Source organism: Leuresthes tenuis, unplaced genomic scaffold (genome assembly GCF_036924035.1).
Source record: "Leuresthes tenuis unplaced genomic scaffold, fLeuTen1.0.hap1 SCAF_9, whole genome shotgun sequence".
In the NCBI taxonomy this organism is placed as follows: Eukaryota; Metazoa; Chordata; class Actinopteri; order Atheriniformes; family Atherinopsidae; genus Leuresthes; species Leuresthes tenuis.
Window position 1 is genome coordinate 9,497,005 of NW_027325363.1, and position 22,334 is coordinate 9,519,338.

The 22,334-nt window shown below is 41.8% G+C and overlaps 1 protein-coding gene across 8 annotated transcripts in view; it reads right to left on the bottom strand.

Annotated features, from left to right (window-relative positions):
- Positions 1-657: 657 nt before the first annotated feature.
- The window catches only part of synrg (synergin, gamma), a 32,963-nt gene continuing 11,286 nt past the window's right edge, over positions 658-22,334 (bottom strand). For 3 of the 8 annotated variants that reach the window (XM_072392209.1, XM_072392207.1, XM_072392204.1), the window contains 15 exons: positions 21,850-21,927; positions 21,526-21,722; positions 20,352-20,597; positions 20,127-20,266; positions 18,626-18,750; positions 18,114-18,176; positions 16,263-17,219; positions 11,418-11,963; positions 9,872-10,035; positions 9,675-9,728; positions 9,060-9,156; positions 8,379-8,527; positions 7,672-7,782; positions 7,507-7,545; positions 658-1,662 (listed from right to left, as the gene is read on the bottom strand). In XM_072392209.1, coding sequence (XP_072248310.1) covers positions 1,531-1,662; positions 7,507-7,545; positions 7,672-7,782; positions 8,379-8,527; positions 9,060-9,156; positions 9,675-9,728; positions 9,872-10,035; positions 11,418-11,963; positions 16,263-17,219; positions 18,114-18,176; positions 18,626-18,750; positions 20,127-20,266; positions 20,352-20,597; positions 21,526-21,722; positions 21,850-21,927 — 3,098 coding nt within the window. In that variant the 3' untranslated portion in view covers positions 658-1,530. Of the gene's footprint in view, positions 1,663-7,506; positions 7,546-7,671; positions 7,783-8,378; positions 8,528-9,059; positions 9,157-9,674; positions 9,729-9,871; positions 10,036-11,417; positions 11,964-16,262; positions 17,220-18,113; positions 18,177-18,625; positions 18,751-20,126; positions 20,267-20,351; positions 20,598-21,525; positions 21,723-21,849; positions 21,931-22,334 lie in introns of all 8 variants that reach the window. The other 5 variants (XM_072392208.1, XM_072392206.1, XM_072392203.1 and 2 more) reach the window with 3 other exon arrangements.

The following is a 22,334-nucleotide window of genomic DNA, read 5'->3' on the forward strand; positions in this document are numbered from 1 at the left end:
GGGTGCGTTGAGGACAGGTCGCCAGTCCATCAGAGGGCCACACAGAGACAAACAAGACAAACAACCATGCAAGCTCTCACTCCTACAGTTTATTTAGAATCATATAACATGCTTGTTTTTGGGCAGTGGGAGGAAGCCGGAGGACCCAGAGAGAAGCCACACATACACAGAGAGAACATGCAAACTCCACACAGAAAAGCCCCAGCCGGGATTCAAACCAGGAACTCTCTTGCTTTTTGATGAAAAAAATTGCAACATAGAGCTATGAATGTGGCAGTCCTGGCCCTACAAAATGAGCAAAACTATGCATGGATGATGTGGAGAGGAAATGTATTTTTAATTCAAAGCTTTGAGTGACTGCCTTTTGCAGTTATTCATTGAACTCTCGAAAAGAAAAAGTTATTTCTTTAAATAGTGAGAAAGTTTAGCGTTGCAGCCTAAAAGAGCAAATGTATAAATACAGTTTAGGTTCCTTTGAATTCCATGTCTCTGCGTCTAGCTGCTCAGCCGTCGTTGCATTTTAGGTTCGGCAGATTCAGGAAGTCAGTTACAGAGACCAGTAAAACCTTCAATGTGTTTGGGTCAAAATTTCAAACCTTGAAAAACGTTTGTCTTAACTTCTGAGTCAGAACAATGTAATAATCTGTGAATCCAACCTGTAGGCACACTTATTTATTTGTTTCACATTCACATTACAGTTGGTGATAATTACATTGCTACAGCATAACACTGTAATATACAGAAAAATCAGCTGTAATTTTACTTCACACACACAGTCAACTTCGTCCAGACTTTTAAATCTGCACACATCAATACAGAAAAACATTATTCTCTCCAAGTCCCATCTGTTCACCCCCCTACTCCCTCAATATCTATAAAAACCAAATTAAATACCTCAAAAGATGTTACATTTCTTTCCCAACAGTGCAAAAAGACATTCAGAGCAGTTAATTTAACACAATGCATAAAAACAGACAACTGTCTTGTAGCACAGCAGTGAGTCTGAATGTTTTTCAAAAAGATATTAAAATCATAACAGCCTCAGAGTTTCATCAAACAGACCTGCCGCGTGAAAGTAATTCAAGTACAATATTTGACTTATGATTCAACATGTCTGCTTCACAGGAAGCAAAGGGAGTCATGAATAAAATTCAAACAGAAGCAAAGAAACAAGAGACATTAAAAACTCCAGATGCTCACTGACATCCTGTGCCAGTGTTTTTAATGATATTGCACACCTAATAGTTTAAATATGACTCTAATTATTAGTGATTTTGTAACATTAACCAACTCTGAAGTGATAATTAGAAGAAAATCAAGCAGCATCAGTAATAGATTTAAATATGACCTCAAAAGCTGACCTAAGTGAACGCAGCTGTAAAGAGAGACTGAGTTCACCTAAATGGGAATTAAAACAAGAAGAAGTGGGATCCGGTGACTTTAAATGTCCTTCTCTCAACCTCTGCGTGAGGCGAGCGGCTGCTCCGGCTATTTGATGTTAATTAGTCCCAGCAGCGTTACCATGGCAGCTCAGAGCAGGTCAGGCAGGATGAGGCCTGGGGGTTTGGGCTCCACACAGTTAATCCAGAAATTGGCACAGCTGGCGTGGTACTGGTGGCCCCCGTACATCAGCTTGAAGTTGTCTGTCTCAGAGTTGAAAGCCTGTCCGAGTGAAAGGGGGAAATATTAAAGACGAGATCTGCAGAGGAGGCACACACTGGAGGAGTCACGTATGCAGGTTTTTCTTATACATGCGCCCTCTGCAATGATGGTAGTCAATACATTTCATTTTGAAGTTCTTAAAAGGAGGCAGAAACATGTTTTGAGTGCAGTTGGTCTGTGAGCAGGATCATGGGACAGCTGCAAGAATACATTTCACAAAACTTTGATTGCTTTTTGATACCAGCTCAAACTGCCCTCATCTTAAAACTGGTAGAAAGGGAATGCACCTTGATGGACCGTAGCTCCTTTCTCAATCCAGTTCATTTAAACCTGCCTTACACCCTATTAATGTGGCTACTGAGGCTCCGGTGGCAATTCTAACTTTGCAACTCTAGACAATTCAGAGAAAATGTGAAGGTTCACAAAACAGTAAATCTAAGTAACAACCAATGTCAGTGGAAGATGAAGAATGGGATTAGATCAGACAGAGAGAGTCCCCACATATCCAGGCAGCTTATGTCTGTCTCAAGACTTCAGACTCAAAAAGAAAAAAACGCAAAGATCCGAGTTTCGAGAGCTGCAGAAGCTACGCTGTTGTCTGCCAAATGCATCAGGTTGAAATAAACCAGAATCATGCTTCAACATTAAGAATAAGTCGTAACACGTGCTGTGACTTATCAGCCTCTAAAAACGTAATAAGTTAGGACACACAGGTTCATTTAGAATATAATTCATGTTGTTTCAAGGTTCACTGCAGTGACAGCGGTTATGTTGGTGACCCTGCGGTAAAGTTATGGAGGAGAAAAGTTCTCCGTACGCATGGAGTACCATCAGGGAAAACCTCAAGTCTTCTAAAATATCACATTCAAGTACAAGAAAATAACCATGAGAACCACACTGAATGTAAATAATACTTAACATCTAATAGGTGTGTGTTTCTAAAGTGTGTGTGTGAGCTGCACAGCGCCCTACTGTGAGCATCTCACTGACTGCCTCCTAACTGGACTGATTCTTTACAAAGACTCTAAATAAATCTCTGGCAATCATTCTGAGGGAAGTGAAAGTGCCCACATGCTGAGGAACACTTAAATGGTTATTTATACAAACCTGTGGAGGCACAACAGTACATGAATGTACACAACATGACATATAAAAAGGCTTCGATGTACTTCTAACATGTTCTTGGGTCTGTGCAGGCAAATATGGATTACTTTATTTATTTTGAATAGAAATGTTAAAAATGCCCACAGACAAACTATTTGCTTAATAATTTGATTTGCCCAACAAACATTCTCTGTACTGGAGCTGTTCGGATGAGACGGGCCGATCTGACCTCCCACATGACGGCTGTGGGCAAGTCTGGATTTTCACTGGGTCAGCTGTAGCCCCGTGTGTGCAATCAGGAGATGCTAACGTGTGCAGCTGAGGAGTTTGCATCCCTGGTGAAATGATGGAGCTAAAGCCAGAGAGAGGAATGAGTCATGTGCAGTGAATCATAACCTCCCACACAGAAGCAGAGTGAAACGCATGCAGAGTGCAATGACTGCGCACAAGGAAAAGAAACATCCAGCGTTAAGTCAAATACATATCCAGCTGCATGAATGCAGCCAGCAGCTTAGACGCTCTGCTCGATGAGGGTATTCTAATGCAAGCTGAATGACACATTTTCCACTCTTCACTTTTTCTCACACGCTCACATTTCACAAGCCGAGCGATTTCCTTTCAGAGCTCTTTGTGCCCTGGCCTACTTGTTTCCACAAACCTTCACTCAGGACTGCCGAAGCTGGAAATGTTGGAGGGCGAGGATGTGAAATGAAAGGGTGGTCACACAAAGACGTACTGTAAAACCTCCACCTGTAAAAAAAACGCCCCTCTGCTCAACCCCCCCTGCCCCCCTGAAGACTTCAGCTGCATAGAGGAGGCTCATTACAACTGGATAGATGCTTTTAGACGGACAGCCTGCGGTAACTACACAGAGTAAAAAAACATTTGTGCTTTCAAACTGGAGTTGTCAGATATAGGGACCAATAATTCACCTGACCTTTGCAACTGTGGGAAAGGTTAGGGATTCAGGCTGGGCCACCATCTTCTCAGATAATATGAAAATCTACCGAAGCCCTAAGCTCAAAGCAAGCTTCTCTATGCTGTCTCATGTTTTCATAAATGTAAAAATAGATGAAGCATGATTACCCTTAACCTCCAGGCACTGTCTTTAGTCAAAAGCTGAAAGCAAAAGAGCAATCAGAAAGGTGAGGCGACTGTTTTCATGCCATGCAGAGAGCAAAGACGAGTATGAAGAGAGTGAGCAGCGAGCAAACACTCAGAGCTGCTGTTCCGCCACTTTTCACAGTATATTTGCAAGTGAAAACATGAAAGACTTGAAGTGATTATCCTCAGGCCTCCCACACATTTTCTCTCAGAATACAAGATATTTGACCCGCAGTGATCTAAAACATTGATTAAAGATTTCAGCCACCGCTCAGAGAAGCAGATGAGTGCAGATTGTGTGGTTTACACACAAATATGGGCCGAAGGGAGAATTAGAGGAGCTGCCGTGACAGAATAACCTGATAAACCTGCGCGCGCTTGTACTGAAGAAATCTGACCAGCAGATTCTGTAGAATTACGTTCTGAACATTTAGGTCATCAAATGACAATAAACTAAATTCTAATCTATAAACAAAATCTAACTGAGCTTGATCAGATGGCTTTTTGAAGGATATGGACTTTTTGTGAACAGATGTCTGTAGAGGACTCCAGTGTGAGCTATTTGCTAGAAGACCACAACCCCAAGCCTTACAAATTTCATTTCCTAATTGTTAACACGGTCCAAAAATGAATGTTTTCCAGTGCTGCCCTTCACATGTCGCTCTCTTTGTTGGATAATTCCTCCAACACATTTCTCACTGTCACAGCAAGTGCATATCTCTACTATGTCTTGACATTTAGATTTAGTTTTGGTATCTGTTGTGCCACATTTTAACCTTGTAAACTCGATAAAAAACACATTTTATACCTGAACACAGAGGATTGATTGCAGTTATTTTGCTACCTGCAGGACGTGTTTTCAGAAATGTATTAATAGCTTTCTGATGTTTGCCATTTGATGCACCAGTGTCTACATGGGAGAGTAGCACCTTGTATTTTGTAATCCAAGTATCAACAACTAGATTTAAATTTACAAGAGCGAATATGTGAAAGGTCAGGCACAGCTAAAAGTCATTTGAAATGATGCAACGCCACCATTCTGTGAGCACATTTTAGAGGGGCTAAATGTTTTACTGAAGTGGTATGTTGGGATTTTCAATGAAGAGAGCCTGTTTTTAACAGAAAAATACTCCTCAGTAGATGAGGAGCCATTAAAGTTTGCCTTCCAACAATGTGTTGCATGTTTTCTCACTTATACACTTGTGTACACAGCAAAGTTTGAATTTTTAGGAGTTAAACAACGAGAAAATAAAAAACATTTATGCTCCCTGTTCAAAAAAAAAATTCAATCGTCCAAATTTTAGAACCTGGACTTATAAGGAATCTCTTTATCTGTGTAGGAACTCTGCTACTCTTTAACCATATTACGGTAAACCAAGTAGCGATAGACGACCCAACACAGGTTTATAATGCTTAACGTTCAGGAGACGGAAAATTCCCAGACTTCTCTTAGCTTCTGTAAGTGTCTGCTACACAGAGACTGCTGGATAATCATCCAAATCTTTGAGGCACCTCAGAAACCTGCATTTAAATAAATGTCTCATTTCCTGCACGTCCCCCTATCAATGCCTAAATGAGCATAATTTCTGTCTCTCCTTAAGAGGAAACAAATATGAGAAAAAGCTGCTTCCTACCACTATCAGACAGGAACAAGGCGAAATGGACTGACCGAGTGCGTTTATTTTTTGCTCATTACAGACATCATGACAAGATGCCCATGAACCCATCTGCTGATGCCACGTGAACATGTCCTCCCTCTTTGCCCTTGGTTGAACAAACAAATCAGCACCTCTTCACTAAAGGACAATGAAACAATCAGTGCTCTCGGCTGCAGCCAAAGCTGTTCTTTCACTTCATTATACTCAAAGGGGATTCTAGCCTCCACTTGGCTTTTATACATTCTTACCAGTGTGGCTCTGCCAAAAATGTAATTAAAAGATGGGCTATTAATCTCATGCTTGTGGCACACAGACAAAACAAAACTGCATTAATTTCAGCCTGCACGCCTGAGTGCGATGTGTAAGGAAGTGTTCTGTTATGTGTGCAGGTTCAAGCTACATCTGCTCACAGCCAAGATGCCTCTCAGTCAGTCATTTCTTGCCTGGACCATCCATCTGGCTCTGGCCGAGCAGCAGAGGGATCACGAGAAACAATCAGCACCACCGATCTGCCTTCCAAACCGCAGGGTCCGAGAACACCATTAATGGCCCACATCAGCAAAAATCACAGCCAAAGAGGTAGACACACAGCCATTCTGCACAAGGCCCCATTCAGAGAACAGTTATTACAGACACTGATGGTTGTTAGCTGAAAGTGTGGAGGTGAGCAGTTACCTCGAGATGGAGGTGGCAGGAGAAAAAACATGAAACAACCCCAATACCTTGAAGAACCAATCCCAGAGTGCAAAAACCCATCCTGCGGTGCCAAAGTGACAGCTCTCCACTATCTGATTGCATGTTGTTATCCCTGGATATTTTCTAGTCATACCCGGGTACAAAAGCTGGGTGACAACAGCCTCACTCCTCTGAAGAATGACTGTCCAATCAGAGCTTCAGAACACTTTTTGAGCAGGTCTGAACTGCCATGCTTTGACTTTTTTTTTTCACATTGTTGGGCACAAAAACAAGAGACGTGGAGGGTTTGGAGACTGTTAGAGTAACAAAGTGCTTCAAGACGGGCTGTCTGCTTCACAGGAAGATCAATCTAACTACACTGACAGTGGAGTAACAGCTCTGTCAAAACAGAGCAGCCTTTAGGCTGTCAGGCTTTAGCTGCTCTGTTCTGCTCTTCATTTGATTTAAGACTCCAGCTAGTGTTGGACGGATGATATTGCCAAAAAAATCGTATTATTGTATATTTAATAATAGTTCTACATAATACCAAGTATTTGCATTCTGCCTACTGTCAGCCCTTAATATTGTATTTCTTTCCTACTTTGTGTACATAAACTGTATTCTTTCTTTTGTTTCAGTCATCAGACAATGAAGACCACGCGTTAGCCAGCAGTCACTGACTACCTGTAAACAGCTGCCACAGCTGCTCTGTTTCTTCTACTATACCAACTTAACTGTCTTTCAGCACAGTGAAAATAAACAAAACATATGTACAGTGCTGTGTGTAAGTATGGCAGCGAAATTTCATGGGACTGATAACAAACTTATGACGAACACTGAGCTAACAGTAGCTTAACAAAAGGTGACATAATCTGTTAATCAAACTGGGTCATTTCAGTTGGAAAGTTTGATGTAATTCTGCCATCTGTGACAGATGTCTATGACAGCCTGTCATCACTTGCATCATGTGCCCTGTGAGAAGGAGAAGCCTGACAGCAGTAATGAAGGAGGAGTGACTGTGGCTGATGTCTGCAAAACGAGCAAAAAACTTTTAAGATGTCGTTTTTGTACTAATTGTAGACACAAAATAACCGCAGTTTTATTTTGTTTATATTTCACACAATGAACCTGCTTTTTCAGAAACAGGTTTGTTACGATTCGCCTGTAACAGAGGAGCTGTGGAGAGGTGAATCCTGTCACTTTGGCCCCCTGCAGGGCCCGTCTGTAAAAGGAGAAAAGACCCCCGAGGCCCCAAGTGCAAAAGAGTGGAATGAGATGTGGATGACAGCTGACTGTCGCCTACTCGTTTAAACAGACGTCCAATAGCGCTTCCCTCTTTGCTCTGCAAAATGTTTCAAAGTCAAAGAAATGTCAGTTGTTATCCGCTGATGATGAGCACTAATTTCGTGTAAAAATGGATCCACCACAGTTATTCTGGGGGTGTGTGTGTGTGTGTGTGTGCACAAACCTTGCTGCGGGCATCAACGTTGAGCAGACAAACTCCACAAGCCAGCTCCTTGGCATTCTTGATGCCGTGCCGCAGAATACAGGAGGAGAAATCTAGGGAGCTTTCATCAGGCTACACACAAACACACAAACACCATTTACTTCCTGCTGCAAGGCAAAATGTAGTTATTTCTATTTCATATAATAACAGCACTGAGAGCAAGTCTGCTGACATTAAAACATCCTGCTTCATCAACTTTTTACTTTGACTACGTGGAATAAGAAAAGAAAAGAAAAAAAAAAGTTTTTGCTTCTCCTTTTCAAAACAAATTTCTCTAATTTTCACCTAATTTAAGATGCTGTCTCAGTTTAACCGTTAACGGTCTGAAAACTCCTCTGCTGGCATTGCAGATGACCGCATTTTGCCTGCTCTCTGCTTCTGTTTTACAGACACTGTCAGACAGCTGGGTAAATAAATCTATACTGTCCTCGTTGTCCCTGCTGATGCAACACCAGACAACCTAAAGACTTCAGCTGCATCACATCCAAATCGATCAATCATTGATTATACACAAATGGAGAAAAGATACTGAGTCACTAACACGTCATACTGCTACTGGTGGAAACTGTGTTGTGAGTTCACCTCCATTATGACGTTATTATGTTTACTTAAACATGTCTGGGTTGTAACAGGGAACTTTTTAAAACAGATGTTTGTGAGCATCTTACTGTGAGCTTGGCCAACGACATGAAGCCTATGAGGTTGTTCCACACGCGGCTGATGTCTTTCAGCAGCTGCTGGAGCTTCTCCGAGCAAACCGCTGTCGCCTTGATGCCCAGCTCCACTCGCCTGGTCACACGATACACTTCCACCACACCTGACAGTCAAAATACAAAAACAACACACATGAAGACATAAATACACTTCGTAGCCCTTTTTGTGTAGATGTACATGGTGCCCTGGCCCTTCAGTTGACGTTTTAAATGGTTATCTGAGAAAAACGAACCTTGTCAGGCTGAGCAGAAACACGCCATCACACCAGAGTTTATCTTAATCTTGTCATTTGTGTCCTGGAAGTCTTTCAGAGGCTCTGAGACCACACACAGTGTTGCTGAACAGTCTCTTGCTCCCACTTTACATCTCATCCTGGGACCTCATTGATTAACTTTAAACACATGCACTGCGTGTCAGTTAGAAGTCCGTCTAACCGACTCCCCTCTAGCTAACTATTGTTGTTGTTTCATGTGGAAAGCAACAGGCCCTGTTGTGCACCATCAGAGGAAAGTCTTTTTCAAACCATATACGTCTGATTTGGGTTGTGTGCTTATGTAGATGAGTCAGTTCAGATCAGAACGTTGGAAATACTGGTGTGTCTTCGTGTGTGTGTGGGTGTGTGTGCAGTTTCTCACCCAGCAGGTACTCCATGCCCTGAGCGGACTGGATGACCTCGGTGCAGACAGAGGAGCTGCTGATGCTGTTCAGGGTGTTGTTGGCTTTGGTGATGACCTTAACGTGGAAAGACAAAAGCCACCGTTTCGTCACACACTATCTTTGTCACATTTTTTTTTTCCCTCATCGTTTTTGATGTCACACTAACTTCTGCCAATGAGTGCATTATCTTTATCTTTCAATATTTGTATGTTTTTAAACATTTTAGTGTCAAAGGAAAACTAATAGTTCTGCTAATAGTTTAAGTAGTTTAATGTGTTTATTCTTACAGTTTAAACTCCTGGACACTACCTCATTCCTGCTGGAGTATGTTTATGACATTTTAATGTCAAGAAAATTAAAACATATAGTTCAAGCTGAACATGATGCTGTGTCCTCCTTTAATATACTAAAAAGATCAATTCTATAATCATATTTACAGATATGAAGAGAATATGTCCCAAGATATACATGATAAAGAAAGTTTTAGTGGAAAAACATTTCAGTTCATGTAATTATCTCAATTATTCTACTACATTAGTATTGTTGCTCTCACATTTAGACCCACAATAGAAGATGATTATATTCAAACAAACCTCCAGAGCACTTTCCAGACATCTCTGCCACTCATACGCATAGCGTTCGCTCTCCTGCAACAACATAAAAATAAAGCATTTCGAAGTGAACATAAAGACGAGACAGAAGCAGCACTGTTGTTTTAGCAGCCTTCAACAGTACTGAGTATTAACAGTGCTGAGATCGGTTGGTTGTTAAAAACAATAACCCGCCTCACCTCCACCTCCCCAGTTAGATCTTTGTACTTGTCCCTGATGACCGGCAGGGCAGGCTTCTCGCTCAGGGTGTTGGATCGGTCTCTGAAAGGCTGCTCAGGAGCTGGAGACGGCGGTGATCGGCCAATCTCCTTCTCACCCAAACTGTGGCTGCGTTTGTGGGAGCCTGAGGCGAAGAGAGGACACAAGAAGGTGATGACTAATGTTAGACAGAACCACAAACACAATGCTGTACGAGACAACCGCAGACATGCATGAGCAGCAACTCTTAGTGATGACTCTTTCTGAGCTATGCACCTGTTTGTTTGCAATCAGACTTTCATTCTGTTGTGGCCAACTCCTCCTGGAGAAGTGTGGCATGAGTAAATGCTTAATTTGTGGCAAACAATAATTAGGTACAAAACAGAGCCACAAATACTCAGGTATGAATAATTCATAGGGATTCACAGACAGACAAATCCTGGCAAAATATGACAACAAACACATGCTAAGTCAACACTACCCAGTGGGGCTTGCAGTTACAGCATGTGTGTGTGTGTGTGTGTGTGTGTGTGTGTGTGTGTACACACATGAACTAGGATCATCCAGACATAGGTAATACACCCCCAAGTTCTCCACCACCAAAAGAGGCATGTGTCATCATCCCCCATCCACTCAGACTAGCACAAAGTCCCACCACAGATCAGATTACTGTTCTGCAGGGCGAAGAGAAGTTAGTGAACCCCGCTTCTTCACACAAATTAAATCCAGCACAGGGACATTAATCTGTGGGGCTTTTATAACGGTGCAGGAAATTGTAATTAATTATTTGTGGAACATAAAACCGGCAAACAGCAGTTAGAAGAATGAGCAGCCTTGAAGTGGATACGGTTCATTTCTGCGCATGGATTTGTTGGCCTTTGCACATCCATCTCAGCAGTCACTGCCATGAGAGCAGGGCTGTCATCTCAACACTACCATCTAATGTCTGACAGCTTTATTACAGATATGACGGCCCACAGTGAAGAGGCGGGTTGGCAAAAGATGCTCGTGGAGCCATTTCAGAGCCAAACAGGTGGCCAAGAGAGTCTATGTTTCCCAAAGTCTGGTCTAAATACAGATATCAACATCTCATTTTAGTGCTGATACTGTAAATTAAATGATAATCAATAGAATTATTAGAGAATGGTTCTATTGGCTAACATTTTGTCACACAAAGTAGCACACAATCAATTATTCCAGCTCTCCACGTGAAGATTTTCAGCTTTCTCTGTTTACCAAACACTGGAAATTAAATCAATTTGGATGCCATATATTTTTGACAGCTTTAGGGCTGCAATTAGAGATAACTGTTTAATAATTATCTACCATTAAACACTCCCTGAATCCAATGTGATCTCTTAAATTATATAATCATCAAGAAGTTCTGTTAACAAAGAAAGAAAAGCAACAAATTTAAGACACTGGAAATATAACTGTTTCATTTGCATTGACTAAAAAGTTTCCCTTCTAGACTGGTGATTCTAGAGAAAGTAATTGTAATGTAAGAGGATCTTCACGATGACTCACCTTGAACGGACAAATCAAAGGTTGCCAGTTCGTTCTTGATCATCTCCTCACTGGACTTGACTTTGGCCTGAGCGCTGGCTTTGAGGAAGTCTGACTTGCCAAACTTGGGCTTGTCCCCTTGGAAGGCACCAAACTCATCTGAGGCTTCACTTTGGTTTCCCTCTGAGGACGCCTCGGCCGTGGCAGCTGGCGAGTCGGACTTTTCAGAAACAGTACTGGCAAAGTCTCCAAAATCATCCTCGTCATTGACACCGGCTTGGTCACCGGAACCAAAGTCAGCGAAGGTCTCAAACTTGTCGTCTGCATATTCCTCTGTGGTTAAGGAGGTCGTGATCTTTGCGACGGAGCTGCTTGTGACGTTTTCACTGCTTCCAAAGCTCAGTTCCTTCCTCTGTGACGGGACTAAAGATGGAAGGGAAGCTCCTTCCGAACTCTGCTGCCTTCTGACCTCACCGGGCAGGCTTTCCTCCCGGTCTGACCAGTCATAGCTGGCCAGGGTGCTGAGGGCCGATGTCCCAAAGGGGTCAAATTTCATGTCGTCTCCTTCTGTAATGACAACACAGACATACGAGTGGTTCCTACGAATAGCACAGATGCTGTCATGATAGGAGGAAGACAAATGAGCCTGGACGGAGGACGGAGAATTCTGTCGCATAATAACTATGTCACACTTATCATCTACAGTCCAAAAGGGGTTTCGAGATTCTTAAAGGGTAATTTCACCAACATTTCAAAATGTATTCTCTCATCCAGCTGACAGGCTACTGTGTTATATCCACCAGTTTTGAATATCGGTTTTCATGATGCCTATAAACTAAGAAACACAGATACAGGAATATTTATTTTACTAAAAACAATGGATAGTTGTCCACGTGCAGATTTAACTGTAGGGTCATGTCTTTAAAAATAAACAGCCCTTTAAGAAATACTCTTTTGTTTAAATCTATTGGTTCAGAGAGAGGATATTTGCCATGTTTAAATCTCGTTAGCCTCGCTGATATTGCATTCAGATGGAAGCCCCCAAATACCACAAATGTCTCACAGGCTGCTCAAGTAAAAGCTAAACCATCTCTGCGACTAGAAAAATGCAAGAGAGGAGCAAGAAAACATGTAGGTTTGTTCTTTAGTGATCTGGTTAAACCAGTCATTTCACTTCATGATATATATTGTAAAAGGACCCCCCCCCCCATGTTTTGCACTTTAGAGAACACAGTTGCATGAATTAGATATCAGCACATTTCTAAATCTGACAGTAATACCTACCCACTATGTTGAAGGAAGACATCCTCCCTCTCACACAGTAGAGAATTCTGTTTAATAAATTATCTCTTTTTGTTTTCATGCCTGAGGTGAATCATATTCATCATTCTGCAACACTAACACATCTTATCCCTCTTCTCTGGATATACGACGCTGGCTGTTTTCAACAGTGACAAACCGTTTCTTGACAATAATTGGAGCTGATCTCTTTGTACCTAAAGGATTTTGTCTCAAAGCGGGCTTTTTACCCACCTCAATAAAACATATTCGCTGTCACTACATGTGCTGGTTCACGCCGTGTGTTTTGATCATTTTCTTTGTGACTATTATTGACTTACAGCTTGCACACATTTGTCAACACTTCAGCATTCAAATCTCCCTCAAACACATAAATCCACCTCGTTGAACCCTTCCTATTTTTGCGAAGCAATTTGTGAAATTGACAAGGATCTACTTGTGTAAGCATCGTGTCATCAGACCACATCAGACCCTCTCAAGAAAGGAAAGGAAAAAATAAGACGGTACGCATTTCAGCAATACCAACAGTAATATTTATTACGACAATATGAGTAGAGAGAAAGAGAGAAAGGTCACAAAGTACTGTGAAAGAGGTCTATCATTACAAGAGGTTTGTCAAACTAACACTTGTAAAATTAGATTTCAGTCATTTGAATACAAGGGCATGCAGAGTCAGAAGAAAGGGAAGAAAACAAACAGCGAGAAGCTGAAAACAAAGATAATCCAAGGATAAAGAAGCAGAAACCAGAGAGAGAAGGCACATTCACAGACTAGAATCAGTTGTTCTGGGGAGATGACAAAACTTTGACTATCAGGATGTTAAGCAACAGGTGTTTTTGGAAGAGATTTAAATACAGAACACTTGAAAATCCTGGTTGAAAAGAACAAGGCAGGAAACATAACCCTTTGAGGACCTGAGGGGAAACACAGGCAGAACACTGAAGAAATCACTGCTTACTTAAAATGGGAAGCAGAAAGCTTTCAGAGAAGTGGGGAGGCTGCCATATTTCATATTTAGTCAATTGTAAAATGGGATAATAAATAAATGAATAAATTAATTAATTAATTAATGAATAAATAAATAAATAGATAAATTAGGGGCAGATATGATTATATTTGCCTGTATCTGCTTGTAAACATGTAAAGTTGTCTTGTTCAAGCACTCAAAGGGTTACAGAAAACAATGAGGGCCATCTTACACCTGACATCCCAGAGAGGGCCTTAATTACATCCAATCACAGATGTGGGGACAGATTTAAAGAGACAGTATCCCTTTTCTCTTGCTCCAGTGATTGTTTGTCAAAGCAGGGAAATGTACACAAACTCTCAATGATCCCTTAAACAATAACAAGACATCGATGTTTAGATTCATATTAACCTAAAATACATTGCTTATATCTTACTAAATACTGTAGGCTACATTTAATTTAGATAATTGGTAAATCACAACTAGACGAAGGAATATTTCTAGCCTCAAAATAAGATTCATATTCCTGTAATAAAAATACACTATCAAATCTGTATGTATACATTTTTTTTCAATAAAAACAACTTGCAATACTTTTATGCATAAAATGCTTATCTTTGTGTCATGTTCTTGTCAATTTCACAAATTGAAAAAGCAGGCACACTGCAGCAAAAAGCAAGGCAGGAAGGGCAATACTAACTTCATTATGTTCTCAGAGAGCCGGACCGTAGAGCCACACGTGATCGATTCATGACGCGATATAACAGATCACCATGAAACAAAACGAAGAAAGGAAAAAAAAGACAGAAAGAGAGAAAAAAGATCCGATTCCTTTTGTGACACAAAAGGAACCGTGCAAAAGAAATACTGTCTCTTTAAGATTACAAACAATTCCAGAAACACAGTGCAAAGCATGGTGAGGCGCTCGAGTTGCTCGGCCTGCTACACTTTCACAGGTTAGTCCCAAAGCTCTCAAAGAACAAGAACAGCAGATAAATAGGAATGAAATGGAAACCGCCATTATAGTAGCATACAGTTTCTTAGGAATGTATCGATGTTAAAGCTGGGCATCGTCTTTGCCCAACCAGCAGCTTAATCGTTTCGCTGCAGCTCCATGAACCATTTGTTTGCTCTCAGTACAGAGGGGGCTTGTTTGGATGAAACCAAAATCTGACCACTGCACAGAAACTGAAATAAGGCAATGAGGATGTTTACATTTGTGTTTTCAATAAGTCAAGGAAATAATCTGAAATTCTTCAGATGAAATGATTTGGTGTGCATATTAACACTTAACGGATTTGTGGTAATACTGATGGATGATTGCATGAATATTGTCAGATCAAGACTTTGCTTGTTGAATGTGCTCAGTGTGAAGACAACTGTCAAAGCTTAAAAGCCAAAAAACAAATAAATGTTTGACTTGCAAAGTCTTCACCCGACAACTTATATTTGCAGTCTCCTGTTGCACCACAAATCGGTGAGGAATGTCATGAAACATGAGCCATGATGTGGAAGTGATATGCCAAATGAATAAATGATGAGCTGTGCTGTGGAGGGTAGAGGAGAGGAAGTGCTGACATGGAGACTATCTGTTTATGAAGGAAACTGGGTTGGTTACCTTTAAATAAATCATTTAACAACAAGAATTAGGTAAACTTCGAGTCCACTTTCATTAACATGAGGTAGGGAGGAAAAAGCAGACAAGCCATGAAGCATCTCATTAGCAGAAGGACATTCTATTCAAATAATACTGCATGACTGGAGAGAAAATACTGCAGGGTAATACTATAATTGATGGACATAAAGAGAGAAATGCATGCACTCAGGTCTGAAGTTGTCTTTTGCATCCAGAAAGAATGTTACTCTATCAAACAGCTTTTTTCCAGGTTTTGCATGCATAATGTCTTGATAAGGGTGATATTTCCTTTCCAGCTAATCAAAATGATCATTTTTGGTATGCCTTCAGCACACGACAGCGAAAAAGATGTCTTTCAGGTAACGCTTTGGGAAAATTGCAGTCTGCTGTGCAAAAACTGTGATTTGAATAAATAAGAGGATCATGACTGCTAACGCCCTCCTGTACTCATCTGTATTCAACTGAACCTTCTGTTAGCGCTGCTCAACACTTCAACCACACACACTCACACATACACACCAATGGTACACTGAAGTGCAACGTCTGTCACTGTAGCGTGGACACAACAAACAGGAGGCTTATCCGAGTCAGACAGACAGCAGCCGGGGACCTCAAATATGGACTACAACTGCCAACACATCAAAACCAGGCACTAGTCATTTGTAAATAAATAGAGATACGGCCCAGGAGCTTTCTGTCATTATAGTAACAACATATACAGGGCAGGGAGGGGACTGTGGACATAATGATGAAGTGAAGAAGACACTGAGGATTTAAATAAATAAATTACTTAATGAATATAGAATCTGAGATGAATGATGAAATGTGGAATGAAAATGATGCAAAAATCTGATATGTTATTTGTGTATTCTCTTCAGTATTTGAGCATATTCAATTGGCCTCCGAATTAACACCAGGTGTGACTTTACAGAGCCTCACCAGAGCAAACGCACTAGTTCCTCACCTGTAGCGGGGGGCTGGTGGGCCGAGAGACCTGGCAAATCCAGAGAGCTGTCTGACATCACGTGCTTCAGGTCTCCACCCATGTCTGACAGCTTCATGTCCAGCTGCACTGAGAGAGCGTCCTCCGAGTCATCCTTCCCCACGCTGCTCCCGCCAATGGACGGGAGGTCGAGAGACTTGACGGAGGCGGAGTCGTCCTTGGCGTGTTTGAAAGCAGCCACCTTGTCCACCAGAGTCTTTTCTGAAGCTCCGAGTGCTGTGCAGAACTTAGATGACTGAAAGTCTGCAAAGTCGTCCGTGTCGCTCTTGAGAGAAGAGAAGGAGCCGCCGCCACTTCCTTTGGTGTCGTCGTAACCGAGGCCTCCTTCCAGAGACAGCTGTTTGAATACATCGTACTTGTCTGAGCTCTGCAGAGGCAGCTGCTGTGACGAGGTCTCACCTTGGACCCCTGTGCTGCTCCCGCCTTTCGGCTCTCCACCAGAACTGCCAAACGCCATGAAGTCTGCAAAGTCATCCTGAGGTGCTGCTGCAGCTCCTCCTGTTACTGAAGCTTGAGTGGTGTCAGAGGAGGCACCAAATAGAGCAAAATCACCAAAATCATCTGCTCCTCCCCCTGAAGGTTTGGTTCCACCAGGAAGGAGCACTAGAGATGGGGGTACAGACATAGGGGGGAGTGTGCTGGGTTTTGTCTCACTGGGGGCAGGAACAGAGGGGGCCATAGAAGAGAAAAGGTCTAGGTCGGCCATGTTTAGAGGATTTCTGGGCTGCGAAAGAGACACTGCTGGCTGCTGCTGTGGAAGTTGTTGTAAAGACTGAGAGTTTGGGAAAGCAGAGGGGAAAGCAGGTTGAAAAATCTTGGCCTGATCTGGGGGGTCTAATGGAGAGACGCTGTCGGCGGTTTTAAAGTCTGTGAAGCCATCATCAGCGCTGACAGACTTGAAATCTGCAAATCCTTCCCCTGTAAACCAAAGGATTTAAGATTAGTAAACAAAAAACATACCGGAGACAAAAACATCTCAACAGCCACAAATCAATTTTAAATGCTATAAGGGAGGCAGCTGCTGGATTAGTTACAGTATGCCTCCGCTCCTCTGAGAACAGTAAACTTCTGGGCTCGTTATCAACTGTGTGCTGCAGAGTTTCTAAAGAACAACACACATCACTTCATGAAAAGCTCTGCCACACAAAAACACACCATTCCACTAACATGCACTGAACTGTAGAGAAAGGAAAGCTGCAAAAACTGCCATCTTAACAAGTAATGTTGTCTCTTTGTGTCTGACAAGCTGAAATCACGAGTTAAGATGGTCATTTACGACAGTGAGAAAACACACTGTCTATTGGAAGAACTTTGGTGTCTTTTTCAGTTGTTAATCCACTAATGTATGCACTGACTGAGACAGAGAATCTGTTCACATCTCTGGTGTATGGTGGCAGAGAGATAACTAATGGGCTCATTAGGGAAGATGGAGCCTGACAATGCCAAAGAAAGGTCACTGCAAAGCATGACTTACTGGAGTTGTAAGAGCTGCCCCCATCAGAAACTGTTCTAATGAAACAGGGATGGGAAACACACTTGGATCAACACCGCAGCCTTGCTGAACAAGGTACAGTGTAAACATGGAACAATGGCATCACGGTGACCTGACAGCTTTAACCAAGTTCAAACAAAAAGCCTTATTAGAGAGAATACAAGCCCAACTCTGTTTACTGTGTTAAAACCAAGAAAAAATGTGTTTTCTGAGGAGGGTGTGACACTGACGGGGGCCATCTCGGAGTTCAACACGTGAAGCAAAAAAGCTGACAACACGAGAGATTTGAATGTACAAGAAAGAATGGGTGAGTTTCTTACCGACTGGTTTCTTGTCAGCAGGTTGCTCCAGCTGTCTGAACACACTGTATTTGTCTCCAATATCTGAACAAGAAGAAATTTGAATGATTATGAACAGAAAACACTCCACCTTTAAAAGGTAGGCAGGTGCTGCCTTAATGCAGTCAGCCATAAGAAACAGAACTATTCATTAACCAAGGAATGAAACACCAAGTAGCTGAAAACATTTCCATTAAACTGACAGTAGTCTCACAGAAGCTGCCTTGGAAATTTAATTTACTTCATCACATGCACATTTAAGAAGTTGCAGCTGCAACTTTCAGATATCAATTTATATATTTTAGATGAAACAAAGAGGATGTACTATGAAATTATTTTTTCAGTTTGTGAAATCACTTGTGCTGATTTGAAGACAATATTTTCTATCTGAAACTGTCTTTACGTTTCCATCCCAGGCTTTACGTGGCAGGAGCGTCTCATGGAGGGCAAACCATGCAGTAAACACTATGTCGTACACGAGGTGGCGAGGATACCTGAGGCAGGGGGCGGAGGCTCTGCAGGCTGATCCACAGACAGCTGCTTGAACGCAGCGTACTTATCGGAGGTCGTGACGGAGGAGGAGGAGGAACCCGACACTGGAGTCAGCATGGCAGGCGTGCTACAAAGACACAAAAGCTATGGTCATACATCATAAAGAGTGAAGTTCAAGGTAGAATTTAATCTGCATACACTGCCTGAGCTGATGGAACATTTGGAGGGTAAAAACACTAAAAAGATTAAACTGCAGAACAACTTCCAGCACAGCTAAAGTTCACTGACGTTTGTGTATTGTTTGTTCCTGTCAGTTCCCGTCAAGTATGATCCAGAGGCCACCACAGGTGATGCAGACGTATAACAATGCTCGGCTGATAAAGTCACCATATTTATCCTGACTCACGTTTAGAAATGTCCTTTTTGTTTACTGTAGCTCTTTTTCAGATTGATTTGAATTGTATTTGTGGACAAAATGAGGAAAAAACATTTTCATTTTGTTACATAAATATTACTGAACAGAAATTAGTATTTAGGGGTTTAATAAATCCTTTCAGAAAAACCTTTGACATTTTGTGATCTATTCACTTTAATGCATCATATGAGATCAATACTACTTTCAAAGCTGTTTGCTATGAATAATGGTAGCTGCTTTAATTTAGTTCAGCACAAAAGGACATAATCTCTCTCAAATATAAATACCCAATTACACATTGTAATAACACTGGTTCGTGTTACCACTGAGTGAATACTGAAAAGTAAAGTATTGTCTCAAATTAGAAATAAATAAATAAATAAAACAAAGATGAAATCATACTTCTTACAGCCCTTTTTCTGCAGGACATCCAACAGTAAGTTGTGGTTGCCAGTTCTGCCCGGCAACCCAACTCAACCTTTTCAGATGCTCATTTAATAAGACAACAATCTCAGACTGTGGCCAATTCTTGTTACATTGCTGAGACAATCAGCTATGTGTGTTCCAGAGGGAAAATACAAGAGAATTATAAAACGCCCATGCCACTTAGATGTGAGCTGCTTTTATTCTGAGTTCTCTTTGTCTCTCTGTGGATAATTGCCTTTCAGCTTTGCCTCACTGAAAGAATGGTCTCTTGGAAAGTCATATGAAGAAATGAGCTTATCTACTGTCCACCGAAATGAATTAATTAAGAGATGACCCAAACTCATTGCTATTCTGAGGCGGTAATTACAAGATATTAAGACAGTGTCTTCGACTGTTAGACAGACAGTGACAAGACACGATTATTATGCGGAACAACTTGGCTATAAATAACCATCCAGGGATGAGTATTAGACACTCATCTAAGTAAATATTCACATCTCTTCTCAAGAAAAGCAAATGGTTGGAGTGTAACAGGAGAGAGATAATGATGAGCAGAGAGTATATCGTCAACTCTAGTTTGGTAAACTTGGCATTAAAACTTAAAAAAAGAAAAATAAACATTTAGACTGACACAGCTTCCTCACAGATTTGACAGTACATACCTGTTCTGGTGCTGATGTGCAGTGTTGCTAGGGAAATTTCCTCCTGACTCTCCCTGAAAGTCAGTGAAGGTATGGTCTCCTGCTCCTGCCTTCGGAGCCTCCTGGAAGTCCTGGAAATCATCGTCATCGGCTTTGGCTGCCTAAGTGAACACTTTGTTAGTGAGTAAAATGTATGACACAGCAATGCCACAGCAATGCAAAGAACTAAAAGCATGGAGGGGATACCTGTGGAGGAGGAAAACTGGCGATGAAATTTGTGTTTGTAGATGGTTGAGCCGGTGCTGCGGCTGCCATGGCCATGACTGGTGGTGCTGGTGTGGGTATGGGCATGGAGACCGGGGGCTGAGTCATCATGGGTTGCTGGTGCTGCGGCATGACGGGAGCCATGGCCATGGTTAGGGCCGGCAGGTTGGGCACAGGTGGAGAGGGAAACTGACCAAGGATTTCCACATTCATTGCTGGGAGGCCACTCTGAAACAAAGGCCGATATTAGCTTACTCTGTGTATCTGAAACAAAAATTAAGTTTTCCTTTGAGCTCATTGTTGTTCTAACACATTACAACACACTATGGAGCCACACCAAATGTCCAGGACATGCGGCTGGCAAGTTTTCCCAACACATAATCAAAAAAAGTCCCCATAACACCTGCTTTCTGAGTAATTCACTAGATATTCACAAGCTTTTTTTTAACCTTAAGTTATATAATTATGATAGTTTTCAAGATTGAGCTGTGAGCCACAGGGAAGATGAGGAGGTGAAAAAGCACTAAAAAATTAGTATATAGTATAGTATAATAGTATAGTATAAATCTTTAACAACTACCCCTAATGTTTCAGAATTTTATTCTGTAACAATGTTGTAAATAATGAAGCTTCTTTATTTTCTTTGGATTAATCTGTAATATTCCTAGAAGGTGTCTGGGCACATTGGCTATTATATAATTTGGTGCCATGATTGTAAAGACGAACTGATGTTCTTATAAATTACGCAGCAGAGTCGAGCTCCTTTTCAACAGAAGTCTCTGGCAGGCTCAAGAGAATGCACCACGTTTGGCTCGTGTTTTAATGCTCTGGATGATTTACATCACCAAAGGTGTCTTATTATTCCGTGCATGGAAGCAGTGGCATTTCGTGAGCTGCCTGCAGATTTGCAACCTCCTGGGGGGGGCTGATGACAGGCCCAGGCCGAGCATGATAAGAAGCCTCCTGCCAAACTCAGCTGATGGGGACTCAGGCATATATATGGAGCTTACTACGCTTCACAAGCTGCTGGCTGATTCAAAACCAAGCCAAGCCCATCTAGTTTCAGTATGGAATTTATGGCGTGACAGTGTAAGCTGAGGGGGAGGATTAGTGAAGTCCTTCTAAGTGGATCATTTGTTTTGATGCCAGTGTTTACCTGTGCCACACCAATTAGTGCCAGTACAGTGTACAGCTCCTCTTTGGTCAGCATGCCAGGTGTTGTGCGGTTGGCTGATGCCCAGATTTGCCCCAGCGCTTCTCTGGGAAGACCTGATGACATTAATATGGGGTAGAGCTTGGCTGTGTCTATCCCTGCAGGAGTCATTGTGAACTCAAGAACCTTCTTGAACATTTCTGAGAAAAGAAAAGCAGATTTTACATTGTTAAGTGAGAGCTCATGCTGTTTACAGTTTAGGGCCATTCTTTGCACAAAATATTGTCTAAAACATTACACTGGACACATTCATTAATCAGTGTTTACCTGGGACGAGGCTGTCATTGTAAACCCAGGCTGGCAGCATGGACTGGATGTGCTCTTGTTGTGGGTACACACCAACACCTGCTGTCACAGGCAGAAACACGCACACACAGGCAGTTAGTTAGCTGGTATGGCAGAACTCTTGACCAAGCCTGTTGGCAGCTGAGCCCCGCTTGTACTGAACACAACAAAATCATACACCTGATTTCTGGAGAGCTTGCTACAGATTTAAAGCTCCCCTGCACTGAATCACAAACACCCTGCCACATCAGACAATAATAAATCAGTCTGAGTCATTTCCAGCTTCAAGGAGAGAGGAGAAAGAAGACTGCCTTGTAAGAAAAAAAACCCCCAGAAACTCTATTTTAACGGCTGATAGCGACCTGCATTTTTTCTTCTCTGAAAAAAAGCCTAAAAAAACATTTCAGTAAAACAGTACGACTTGTTTTGAGTCCCTGTGTTTACTCAGGCAACCACTATCCACATTA